The sequence below is a fragment of the Danio rerio genome, chromosome 6 (genome assembly GCF_052040795.2).
Source record: "Danio rerio strain M-AB ecotype USA chromosome 6, GRCz13ab, whole genome shotgun sequence".
NCBI lineage: Eukaryota > Metazoa > Chordata > Actinopteri > Cypriniformes > Danionidae > Danio > Danio rerio.
This window is the reverse complement of record NC_141026.1, coordinates 53,764,080-53,776,725: the sequence shown is the minus strand read 5'-3', so window position 1 is coordinate 53,776,725 and position 12,646 is coordinate 53,764,080. Positions and strand designations below refer to the sequence as shown.

At 34.4% G+C, this 12,646-nt stretch overlaps 1 protein-coding gene across 7 annotated transcripts in view; it reads right to left on the bottom strand.

Annotated features, from left to right (window-relative positions):
* ripor3 (RIPOR family member 3) overlaps positions 1–12,646 on the bottom strand; it is an 84,350-nt gene that overhangs the window by 23,848 nt on the left and 47,856 nt on the right. For all 7 annotated transcript variants that reach the window (XR_015492765.1, XR_015492766.1, XM_088651028.1 and 4 more), the window contains 6 exon segments: positions 12,510–12,563; positions 12,268–12,417; positions 11,946–12,009; positions 11,810–11,853; positions 7,417–7,542; positions 4,119–4,264 (listed from right to left, as the gene is read on the bottom strand). Coding sequence is in view for 5 of the 7 variants with exons in the window: in XM_088651028.1 (XP_088507154.1) it covers positions 4,119–4,264; positions 7,417–7,542; positions 11,810–11,853; positions 11,946–12,009; positions 12,268–12,417; positions 12,510–12,563 (584 nt within the window). In the remaining 2 variants the exon portion in view is untranslated.

The following is a 12,646-nucleotide window of genomic DNA, read 5'->3' as shown; positions in this document are numbered from 1 at the left end:
TTTGTGTTTTAGGCTAATCAAGGGTTTAGTTGTTTACCATATATTGTCAAACTGTTAGGTGTAACCTCAGTTCCCACCTTAACTACAGCTCAAAACCTCACCCTTAAATCTTCTAAACCCACTCCTACCACTGAACACAATCCTCAGTGTCGGCAGTTATCATATAATTAGTTTTGACTAAAAATAAACCACCAAAATGCTTTTTAAGATGCATTCTTTTAATGTTTTGCTTTTAAATTAGCTTTTTTTTTTATAAAATACAAAACATGTTGTATTATAGTATTCAAAAAGGATGCATAATGGTTTGCAATAAAACTGTGCTGAAATACAGTTTTCAATAAGAGTAATAATAAGAAGTTTTTTTGGAATGGAAAAAATTTTGCATGACATTTCTTAAAATGATGTTCTGCTTTTTTTTTTAAAGAAAGAAGATCCTGAATGTTTTGAAAACAAATATTTAACAGAACTAGAACAAAGAACAGAACAAGCAGCAATTCAGAATATTAGAATTATTGAAGGATCATGTGACACTGAAAAATGTGAAACTTTAGGTTATAAATTTGTAGCTTTTTAATAACAAAAAAAAAAAAAAAAAAAAAAAAAAAATATATATATATATATATATATATATATATATATATATATATATATATATATATATATATATATGTATATATATTTTTTTTTTTTATTATTTCTTTTTTCTCAGAAGGGCTGGGAGGGCATCCGCTGCGTAAAAACTTGCTGGACAAGTTGGCGGTTCATTCCACTGTGGTGACCCCAGATTAATAGAGGGACTAAGCCGACAAGAAAATGAATGAATGAATGAATGAATGAATGAATATATATATATATATATATATATATATATATATATCAAAAATATATCATAAATAAAAATAAAATAAATAAATAAATAATTAAATAAATATTTAATTTTATTTATTTATTTTATTTATTTATTTCACAAAAAAAATCTAATTGACCCAAACATTTTTGGCTTTGTAAATGTATTTTATTTAGAAATAAGTCAATATATATATATATATATATATATATATATATATATATATATATATATATATATATATATATATATATATATATATATATATATATATATGTCAATTTTGATCATTCTTACTGCATTATTTGCATAGTAAATCGTTATTGAAATCCTATTACAGCATTCACATGATTTTCCTTTGTTATCATCCATGCAGTATCTTACATAACCTTGCAGACATTTTACTCAAAAATAAAAAAAGGTTCAAAGTAGTGTGAATAGTACTCGCTCAGGTTCAATGATGTGTGGAGTGGCAGTGTGTTTGTCATCACCGCTTGATAAAGACTGACACTGCTAACTGAGACTAAGCAGAACCAGAGGAAATGAGGCGACGGCAGTGAACTAACACGCATGCACAAACACACACACAGACATGCATGCACAGACACACAGAAAGTCATACTAAAGTGCAGAGATGGTGAACAGGCTGCGAGATGTGTTTAATTTAGCAGCGCGGGTTTACAAAAAAAGCCTATGGAAAATCTTTTCCACCTGGACTTTGTAAAGTGTAATGTGATCAGCGTATTTGTGCGTGTGTGTGAGAGAGAGAGAAGGATGGTGTAGAGATGAACTGTTTCTCCATCTCTCAGCAGTCAGCTGCTCCTCCACAGCTGGTGCGTGTTAGCCACATTTACAGGGGGTGTGTGTTTGTGTGAGTGTGTCTAGTCTACTCAGTTGCATGAAAAGACAGTCTAAAATATGCTGCAAATAGCACTCTTTTAACTCTTCTCGATATGTTTATGAAATCCAAATGCTATGAAATGAAACCACTTACAAAATGTGCTGACTGCCATTGAATCTGAGCTTTAACTATTAAAATCTGAAGCTCTGAAGTAAAATTAAGGCAGAATTTTGTTCAATTTAGAGTTTTTTCAGAAGTTTGAAACTGCTTGCTAAAAAGATGAATTACCATTGGTTGTTGGTGAGTAAATAAATGGCAGGTGTGGCTCTAAAGCTCCGCCTTCTTTGACTTGAAATCATCTCGTTATTTCCCTTTGTTTAGTCTGTCACTGTCAGACATTGGAGTGTAAGACCAAACACTGAAGAGCTGCTTGTGTTTAAATTAACCGCTTAAGTGTCGCCCCCCACTTTATGAACAGAGACATGAAAATGGCATGGTTAATTTAAATGATGACCGATCATCAATGCTTTAGTGCATACATTTAAGCCTGGTCTTAATTTACAGACACTTGTCAAATTGTGGCTGAAATGAGAAAGTTCGAAAAGTAAAATAAAAAAAAAATGTAAAAAAGTTATGTGCCTTTAAGTTTATACTTATGAATGCTCATGTGTTCAAGCTGCTTATTATTTCTAAACAAATAATGAAAAAAAAACTTTGCCTTGAGTGCATCAGAGACATAAAATAGTCTCTCCAAGCCAAGTCAAGCGGCAAAAACGACAAAGGCCCCGTTTAGACTGCCAGTTAAATGTGACCCAATTCCGATTTTTGCTCATATGTGACACAGATCAGATCTGTTCTATGTCCGTGTAAACACAACAAAAACCGCATGCATTCAGATATTCAGAGATCGATTTCAGGCCTTCTTCATATGTGGAAATAAATCAGATATAGATCGGATATGTGACAATGCGACTGTCATGTAAACAGGCAGATCAGATTTATTGAGGCTTTCCGTTCTGTACATCATTAAACTTGCGACAATGTGGTGCTTCTCCACGGTTTAAAGATGTAGAAGGAAGAGCGTGTGTGGAGATACCAACGCGGTAAACAACAGTAACAGAGAAAACATGGAGGAAAGTGGTCAGTCGCCACAATTTGCTCCCACCAGACCTAAGATCTCTCTCCTACCCACAAAATCCTCTGAATAGTGGATGACATCAAGCATATAAACCATAAGGGCAAGCTGCGATGATGGCCCTTTCCCACCTCCTCCGCCTCAAAATCGTTTTAAAGTCGGGCAAACTTTGTGTTGTAACGTTTGCTTTTTGTCGCTATTAATACATGCACTGCGGGCTTTTGACCTTATTCTAAAATGCGGAAGTGCGCCTGTTTTCGCGATTGTCTTAGAACTTCCGTTTCAGTCGCCTATGGGAGAAATGACAAGGAATAATAAACGGCAAAAAACGGTCAAACTACTTGTTCTACAAACAAATGTTTGCATGACTATACAGACCAAGTAGAATAATATAAGAAGGAAATATCAGTTTGCAACATCAAACAGCGAAACGAGCAGTTTTTAATGTCTGAAAATGAATGGAAGTGAATGAGACCGGAAGTCTCGTGCCAAAAAGATTCAAATGGCAGCGCCCGCTCGTCTGTGGAGAATAAGGTCAATACATAGAACAACTATTCTCTCCAACACCAGTGCGCATACAGGCAAAGGCTACATCCCAACCACACACACACACACACACACTCACACTCACACACTCACACACACATCAGGGCCATACCATTACATAAACTTTGTGGGGGTAAATCTGGACTAAACCATTCACTGCTTATACTACAGTTCGCATATTTCGCAGAGTTAAAAACAAGACAATTTCTTCCATCGTGGCTAATGGCTAGTGTGGCAAAGTTGCTAGAACCCGCCTTTATGCGTGCACAACATCGTTAATTGTATGGCAAGTGTAAACACATGAATTGGAATTGTGTCACAATTAAAAATAACGTGTAAACAAACAGGCAAAAAAATCAGATAAAGGCAACAAATCGGAATTGGGCATCAAGACCTGACAGTGTAAACGGGGCCAAAAAGACCCATGAAAAACACATTAAACCCTTTAATAACCCTGCCTAAACTCTAAATTGATATTCACTCAACATTTTGACCATCGACATTACATTATTTATGCTCACCAATACTATAACAACTTTATTTTTAAATAAGAAAATATATATAATAATTGCAGTTTATTTCTTTAATGAAATTCATGTCTTCTGTATCAGTCTTCAGTATCACATGATCCTTAAACAATTATTTTATTATGCTAAATTGCATATTTAAAAAAAGTTGAATGCACTATTTTCAAATACACAGCAGCCTCTGTAGCCATTTTCTTGTAAACACCCCACGTGTGCACTTACTTCCAAACCACCTCTAGCTGCAGCTTGATGGTTCCCAGTTCTGTTATGTCCACAACCATCATCTGTGGCCGTGCTGTGAAAAAATCCGCACTCCTGCACGTCACCATCCCGACCAGGATTGAGCTCAAGCCCTTGACCTCTGTTACCTACAGAACAGAGACCACAGAGAGTACCATGAGTCTCTGAAGGGGTTTAAAAATATCTCATGGGGTTCTGTAAATGTTATGAAATATTAAGAGTGCACAAAAAATTGCTAAAATGGCAATACTGCCTCTTTAAAGGGAATACGTGTATGGCTTAAACTGTAATATAATGTAAATGATGCATTTTACCGAAATATGTAGTAAAAAAACATTACATTTTTACATAAAAAACCCATACACAATCATTTTCGGCTATAGGGGCACCATTATTTCAAATGTTAGGCTAAAATAACAGTGCTGCCCATTGCTATTTTTACTGCATCTCAGTTTAGAATTGTCACATTGTGCCATTTTTGGTTGTAATTTCCAGTTAAAGGGCAACAAAAAAAATAAAATCCAACACAAAGAGCCTACATGCCCCTGGATACAGAGTGAAATCTGCACAGAGAAATGGCAGAGACAAGAAAAGCAAACTAGATGTTAAATAAATATGATGGTGTTTGTCAACTTACTTCTGCAACCAACTAACATCAAGTACTGTATAGCTAAAACAATGGTGCCCTCCATAGTCCTAAATAGATTTTTTAAAGAATTATGCATGAACATAATGCTATGTAACAGAAACAAAAGATTGTTTCTTCTGAATGACGCTAATTTACATGCTAAACATCTCCATATAATATTTATTTTGGTTTTTACTCTCTTTGTTTTTACTCTTCTCTTTCTTTCTGCAAACAATATGGTTGTAGAGTACAGCGTAATGATGACTTTGCAGCCACAATACTACCAAAACACTCTCAACACAGTTAAAGTTAAAAGGCTAAAATAAAAATATGACATACAATCCAGAAAAATTACAAAGATGCTGATTCCTACAGGACCAGTTTTATCACAGGATCTTGGTATTTGGCAAAATATGCTAAGCAATTTGCAGCAAAATTAACACTTTACAAATTACATATTAGCAATAGGCCAACTCACACAGAATTAAGTACACATACAGTTGAAGTCAGAAATATTAGCCCTGCTATTATTTTTTTCCCCCTAACTTCTGTTTAACGGAGAGAAGACTTTTTTCAACACATTTTTCAACAAAATAGTTTTAATAACTCATCTCTAATAACTGATTGATTTAATCTTTGTCATGATGACAGTAAATAATATTTGACTAGATATTTTTCAGAGCACTTCTACACAACTTAGTGACATTTAAAGGCTTAAATAGGTTAACTAGGTAGGTTGGGGTAATTAGGCAAGTTATTGTATATCAATCGTTTGTTTTGTAGACGGTCGAAAAAAACATTTCCTTAAAAGGGCTAAATTTTGCCCCTAAAAGCAGTTTTAAAAATTTAAAACTGCTTTTATTCTAGCAGAAATAAAACAAATAAGACTTTTCCTAAGAAAAAGTATTATTAGACATACTGTGAAAATTCCCTTGCTCTGTTAAACATAATTTGGGAAATATTTATAAAAACAAATCAAAGGGGGGCTAATAATTCTGACTTCAACTGTATATCCTCTGTAATTACTATAAATTACTAGAGGCCCCAGGTGATACTAATTCTGTGCTAATGCAGTATGGCTTGAAGGGCTCTCATCATGCAAAATCAACTTTTGGAAGCTGTTTGGGCAGAACTGTGTGTAGGTATAGTGTGTCCACAGTCATATGGAAGTGATAAAAACATAAGTCTCTTTTTTTAATCTGCTGACGTTTAAATAGGATCCAAATCCCAGCGATTTTGAGGCCCACCACAACATGATGTAGCAGCGTGGTTTTGCCCGCCCACTGAATTGGTCAACAGCCATGCATTAACATGTTTCCAAAGTAACGTGTATAATCAAGTCTACAAAACAGGATTTGCAAAGAAACTGGCATTAAAAAATCTGTTTCAACTCTCTGTGATCAGCTGCACCTCAAAAATGAGTTTTACTTGTTTAAACCTTTCTAAAACAGTGCATGATTTCATAAAGAAAAGACAGTAAAACCTCCATGTAATTCATAAACGCTGGTGAAAGAAAGACACATGAGGATCTGTGTATTCTTCATCTGACAGACTGGTCATTCTTTGGGTTAAAACTGTAATTTATTCCTACACTGGAATCCCCTAAGCTGCATAGATTTAATACACCTATAAACCAGGATGCTTCAATCACACAACAAAAGTCCTGGAAGTCAAATCAGGTTTATTTTGTACAGTAACATAATGGATATCTATATACAGTAGTAGCATCTACTAACTTGTATCCTGTCACATTTGCCTCAAGTAGATGTGCAAAAACAGTGCAAAGTTAAATGTGTGTCTGTGTGTGTACTGCAAACTTTGTTTTGGCCTTTGCTGAAAAAACTCCAAAACAAATACATAAAATAACCATTGGGAAAATTCCTGGTTTAGTCTTACTGTGGTATTTTTGACTCAGAAACTGGATCTCTGCTTCATTTGTGTCTGTCTCTGTCACTGACTGCTGTTTATCTGACATGACGCAGGAGGTACAGACACAAGTCAGATTGGTGGTTGAGCGAACCTGCTCATTTGCATTTCATGGCACATGCTACAAAAAGCTACAAATTGACATTTTCAGCAGGGTATAATAAAAGATCCGATGGGTATTTTAAGCTGAAACTTTACAGACACACTCTGGAAACACCAATGACTTATCCTACTTCTTGTAAAAAGGGTAGAAAGTGTTTAAAACTAATTTTAAATCCAAACACTTAGGAAATTAATCACGTCAGACAAAGTGCCACCAATTTGAAATTCTATATTCGAGAGCTGATTTTGAATAATTATTAAAGAGAGCAAAAAAATGGGAATTAATCATTTTCATCTGAACCAGTTTGTTCATATTGTCAATATTTTCAGGGATGGAATCAATTTCAGACAATCATTTCTTTCATAAGCTTTTTTCCCACTGGTCAAAAAGCTTCAGACTGTCTGTTAAACATCTCTATCGTTGTGTCTCATGAGTCTGTAGGCGGTTTCTAGTGTCATGACAATCTATTTCAATCCAACAAATAGTATATGGACAAAAGGCCTGGACGTTTCTGTCATCACAGCCCCGATAGGTGACCTCGGCAAAGAGTGGTGTTTGCACAGGTGTGTGTGTGTGTGTGTGTATGTGTGTGTGTATGTGTGTGTGTGTATAGACAAGCTGACCTTAATCTCAAAGTTTCCATGAATGTGAGGAAGGAAAACCATCTCCTCTTCATCCCACATCTGTCGGTCATCTGTCTGGATTCTGCCTCTTATTCTCCATCGCTGTCGGCCTAGTCGGATTAACACCTAAACAACGAGACAGTCGATATAAATGTTCAAAATGCATACTTGTGCACTATTCTATGACATTTTGTAGTATAAATTCATAGTGCATTCATACAAAAAATTTGAAAAGAAATAAGTCCACATTAAATACCTGGATGATGCACTTATTGAATCATTACAAATAAAGCTGCGTGCCAATTTGCATACTATCCAACCTAAGAAGTATTCGAAAATAAAATGAGTCTGTTCCAAACCATAATATGTTGAAAAGAGTACGCTGAAGGTTCCTAGATGGTCATTCCGAATTGTATGTGAAATCGATTATAACTACAAACTCTGCAAAAAGGTAAACAAACTATAAACATGGTGGACGCACTTCATGCACTCAACTGTCGCAGCTTTGCTCGCGTAGCTGAAGGGGGGAGCTATCAGGTGCTGTGGTTGAATTATTTAATTTATTTTGGATTGTGCAAGCAAACTTCTCCCACGCAAGTGATTATGGCGCCTTCAGTCATGACTGGTACTATATGGGAGTTTGATGGTTTATTTCACTAATTTGGAAACCATTAAAAGCTGCCTGGTTTGAATTTCTGTTTAGTAAAACTAACTCCATAGATTATTTGGTACCTGGCTGTACAAGAAATCATTAATTACTTCCGTTATATTTATTATCCGAGTCTAAACGATCTTTTATTTTGAAAAGTTTTTTATTTAGAAAAGTGACCTTGCTCACTTGAGCACCCAAAATTTAACCCACATGCAGCAAAATTAGCAAGAAACAGACGTCTTCAGAGAGTTTTTTGCTAAGGGGACAAGGCCCAGTGAAGGAACAACGAACTGCCAAAATATGGATTCGCAACTCATTTGTCAACAAATCAGGTGAATCCACCCTTTCTGTGGAAGAAGACCAACTAATGGAGATCGCAAATGACAGCAGGCTTATTAGGGGCCGTTCACATATTGCGTATTTCTAGAGTTTGCAGGAGTTTGTTGCCTGTTTCCAATGGAGGTGCTCAGCTTGCGCCTACAAGAACCGCACCGCAAGTTACGTGACAAGAACTGACCGATCAGCTTCAGCTTGTATGGAATATTCACATTTTGGTAAGACCAGTTTTCTCAGACAAACACAGATCACACAAACACTGCAGTGCTTTGTAATTTTCTCCATAAATAAAACTTGTATCAGAGTGACAATGTTGACCAACGAAACTTGAAAATTGTCGATTGTCAAGAGTTGACCCCTCCGCGGTGACAAAGAGCTTAGAATGACCAAGAGGCAACACTCAATAGAACGTTCCATTGCAACAGCAGCACCCAGCAACAGCCCTGGATTCCGCCATTTTGGAATGAAAGTGATCGGTCGTCCATTGGATCTCATTACTTTTGCGATGGCAAGCAGCTGCTTTATTTTTTATTTAGTTATTTAAAAAGCGTATTAAAGCTGAGATACAACCTAAAAGATGACAATACAACACTTATTATCCCAATCATCTGCACTTTTAATAGTTTATTTTACAGACTTATAATATGCTGTAGTTCTATTGGAGGTTTCATTCCAAAATGGCATGAAACCTCACCCTAATTGAGAAGCATTACAAATAACATGCAAGTATTAAATTGTAATAGCCTATATAATTGTTTTCCCTTATACACCTGTGTAAATACTGATTTTTGAAAGGGCCAAATTAGCGGCCAAAGGCTTACGTTTTTTCAGTTACAAATGGTCTACTAATGTTTTGTTTTTATATTTTTACATTGGGCTATTGTTTGTGCATAAACATATCTAGATATAGTAATAGACACACCATTTGTTTGAAAACAACATTTTTTGTCATCATTACTGCAAACTTACATGAGCGATAATATCATTAAATGTGGAGGGGGGCCTTACAATATTTTCCAGGGGAAAAGGGGTCTCAGGCAAAAAAAGGTTGGGAACCACTGGTTTAAGCGCACAAGTGTATAAAAGCTGTGTGTATAGTGGGGCACATATAATGTGTTTGTACACTGCAAAAACTCCTTAACTAATCAGAAGTTAAAATCATATTTTAATAACATTGACCTTAACGGTTTTTAAATATTTTCCAGTCAAATTAAAAGAAATCAGACTTTCTCCATAGGAAAAATACAATAGGAAAAACTGCAAAAGATTTTATTGCTCCTTTAAACTTCACTTGGAAAATAATAAAAAAAAAATTGTAAATTTCACAGAAGAGCAAATAATTGTGTCTTCAAACGAATATGCCTTTAATATGATTATTAATAATGTACCACTGTTTCATACGACAGGCATTTACGACACGACTTTGAAGTAAAAGCTACTTTAGTCCTATTTAAACTAAATCACTCCTGCAGTGCTACTATGGCAAAAAAGTGGGTACTTCCACCAACAGTAATAGGAACAAGCCTAAAAAAACTATCCAATAGTGTCTGAAAGACCCTTGTGCAAATGAGTGGTCTCTTGCATGAGTCGTCTGATGACTCCTGTGACCGCATTCCTACAGCATGAAGTCATTGGAAACCTGGCCTTAAAAATGAAATCTGAATAGCTGGAGAAATATGTCATTTCTGCCTAATATTTTAATACACCATGCTTATTGTTTGTATTATATGTTTCATATACTGAGAGAACAGTGAGTCTTGTTATCAAATGCATCACATCTAATTTAATGTAAAAAAAAAAAAAAGAAAAAAAAGCCCCTCATGCTGTTTCAAACTAGACATTCTTACTTTGTCAAATATATTTAAGGTACTTTGTTTTAACATTTTGGCAAAGCATCAGTGTCCATCTTAAATCACTTTAAAACAGCACACTAATGTCAAAAACATGTTTTTTTCAAGCACCTGTCAATTTCAGACTTTATGGCAATTCATAATGTTATTTTTTTTAGTCTAATGGAAAAAAAGCATTTAAAAAAATGCACCTTTAAGCTTATCACTGTTTTGTATTTAGATTTTAATAACGATACATTTTTTAGAGGCTATCTTTTCAAAAATAGTATTTTTCTTTCTGCACCGTGCCGAAAATCTCCACTTCAGCAGTTCTTACATACCAATTATACTTAAAGTTCAGGTTTTCAAGCTGGAAATGTATGCAAATGAGTGCGTATTTAATTAAACAATGACTTATTTAAACCTAACATTTTAGACAACTTGATAAATTAGTGCATATTTAATTTAATAATGGCTAATTTGCATATTTTAACCTAACATTTTAGACAAGTTGATAAAAAGTGCATATTTAATGTATTAATGGCTCATTTGCATATTACAACAACATAAGACAACTTCTTATAAAAATAGTATATTAAATAAAATGACTCATTTGCATACCTAAATAACGTATTAGACAAAGTCATATGGACGAAGAGTGCATATTTAATTTAATAATGGCTCAATTTGCATATTTTACTTAACATTTTAGACAACTTGATAAAAAAGTGCATATTTAATTTAATAATGACTCACTTGCATATTACAACAACATTAGACAACTTCTTATAAAGATAGTATATATTAAATAAAAATGGCTCATTTGCATATTTAACATTAGACAAATTTATATGAAAAAAAGAGGGCAAAAAGAGTTTAATTTAATGCAAAAAGATTTCAATTTAATGCAAAAAGAGTTCAATTTAATGACTCATTTGCATTTTTAAACCTAACATCTTAGACAACTTGATGTAAAAAGGAGTGTCTATTAAATTAATTAATGGCTTATTTACATATTTAAATATAACATTTTATAAACTTGAAAAAATGGCTTATTTGCATATTTAAAGTATTAGACAAATTCATATGACAGAGGAGCGCATATTTAATTTAATAATGATTCATTTGCATATTTAAATATAACATATTAGACAAATTCATATAGAAGTGCATATTTAATTTAATAATGACTCACTTGCATATTTAAACCTAACATTTTAAACAACTTGATAAAAAAGTGCATATTTAATTTAATAATGGTTCATTTGCATATTTAACAAACAAATTCATATGAAAGAGTGCATATTTAAATTAAAAACTGACTCTTGCATATTAAAAGCTAATATTGTAGACAACTTGATGTATAAAAAAAGTCTGTATTTCTTAATACAATCAGTCAAATTTTAATTTTTAACCCCTATTTTGCAAGTAATATTCTGCTACCGTCTGCATTTGCGTTTCACAAAGCATAGTCAGTCAAAAGAGTGAGTAAATGTGAATTATGGCAAACTGTTCCTTTAAATGCACTACAATAATAATTGTTCTAGAAAATGAATGTTGAATTAAACCTCCTCACCTCATACTGATCGCCAGGGCAGAGCCGAGCAAAGCCTATTAACCCTGCCTCAGAAAAATAGAAAGAAAAATGAGGAACAAACAACACAAATGTTCCTCCAAAACTCACATTTTAGCATACGTGCACTGCTGTTTACCTTTCATTTTAACATGTAGCTCTCCCAATAAGATTTCCAGTTCTGCCTCCATTGCACTCATGTCCTGCAGGTAGAGTTGATCATTGCATAAGTAAAATGTTTGAACTGAAAAAAATGGGTCTTTTCAATCTGTGTGTTCTGCTAAATATCATTCGTTAACAAAGGAAACTTGTGGCTAAGGCAATGTTGCTGTGTTGGGTGGGCTGGGATGTTTTGAAAGAGCCACCGAGCCACAGTGTTTATGCCTTTTGGAAAAACATAACCATACAAATGGCTTACTTATAGTTTGTTGTGCATGTATGCCATCCAAGACAGACTGTACCTCCAGGCTGTGTCTGTGGTTGCGGTTGAGCTCCAGTAGACTCTCTCTAGACTGTCGTGAAGACGGAGACAGAGAAAATGCTCTCTTCATGTTCAAAGCCCCCTGACACAGCCGCCACTGAATACAATAGGACTCGTACAGCTCTTCAACCTGTTGACATCCATATGATACAGGACGATTCTTAACCGATCAAACCGGTGCTGACAGAATGAGTATTATTCATTGTGATTAGGTTGTGTTACCTTACTAATTTGAAACTCTAGACGCCGTATGTATCTTTCTAAGGCTCGTATCTCCTGTTGTTAAAAAAAAAAACATAACAGAATTGTATTTTTTTTTCATTTTTAAATAAACTATACCGTACAAATGGTAAATCAAA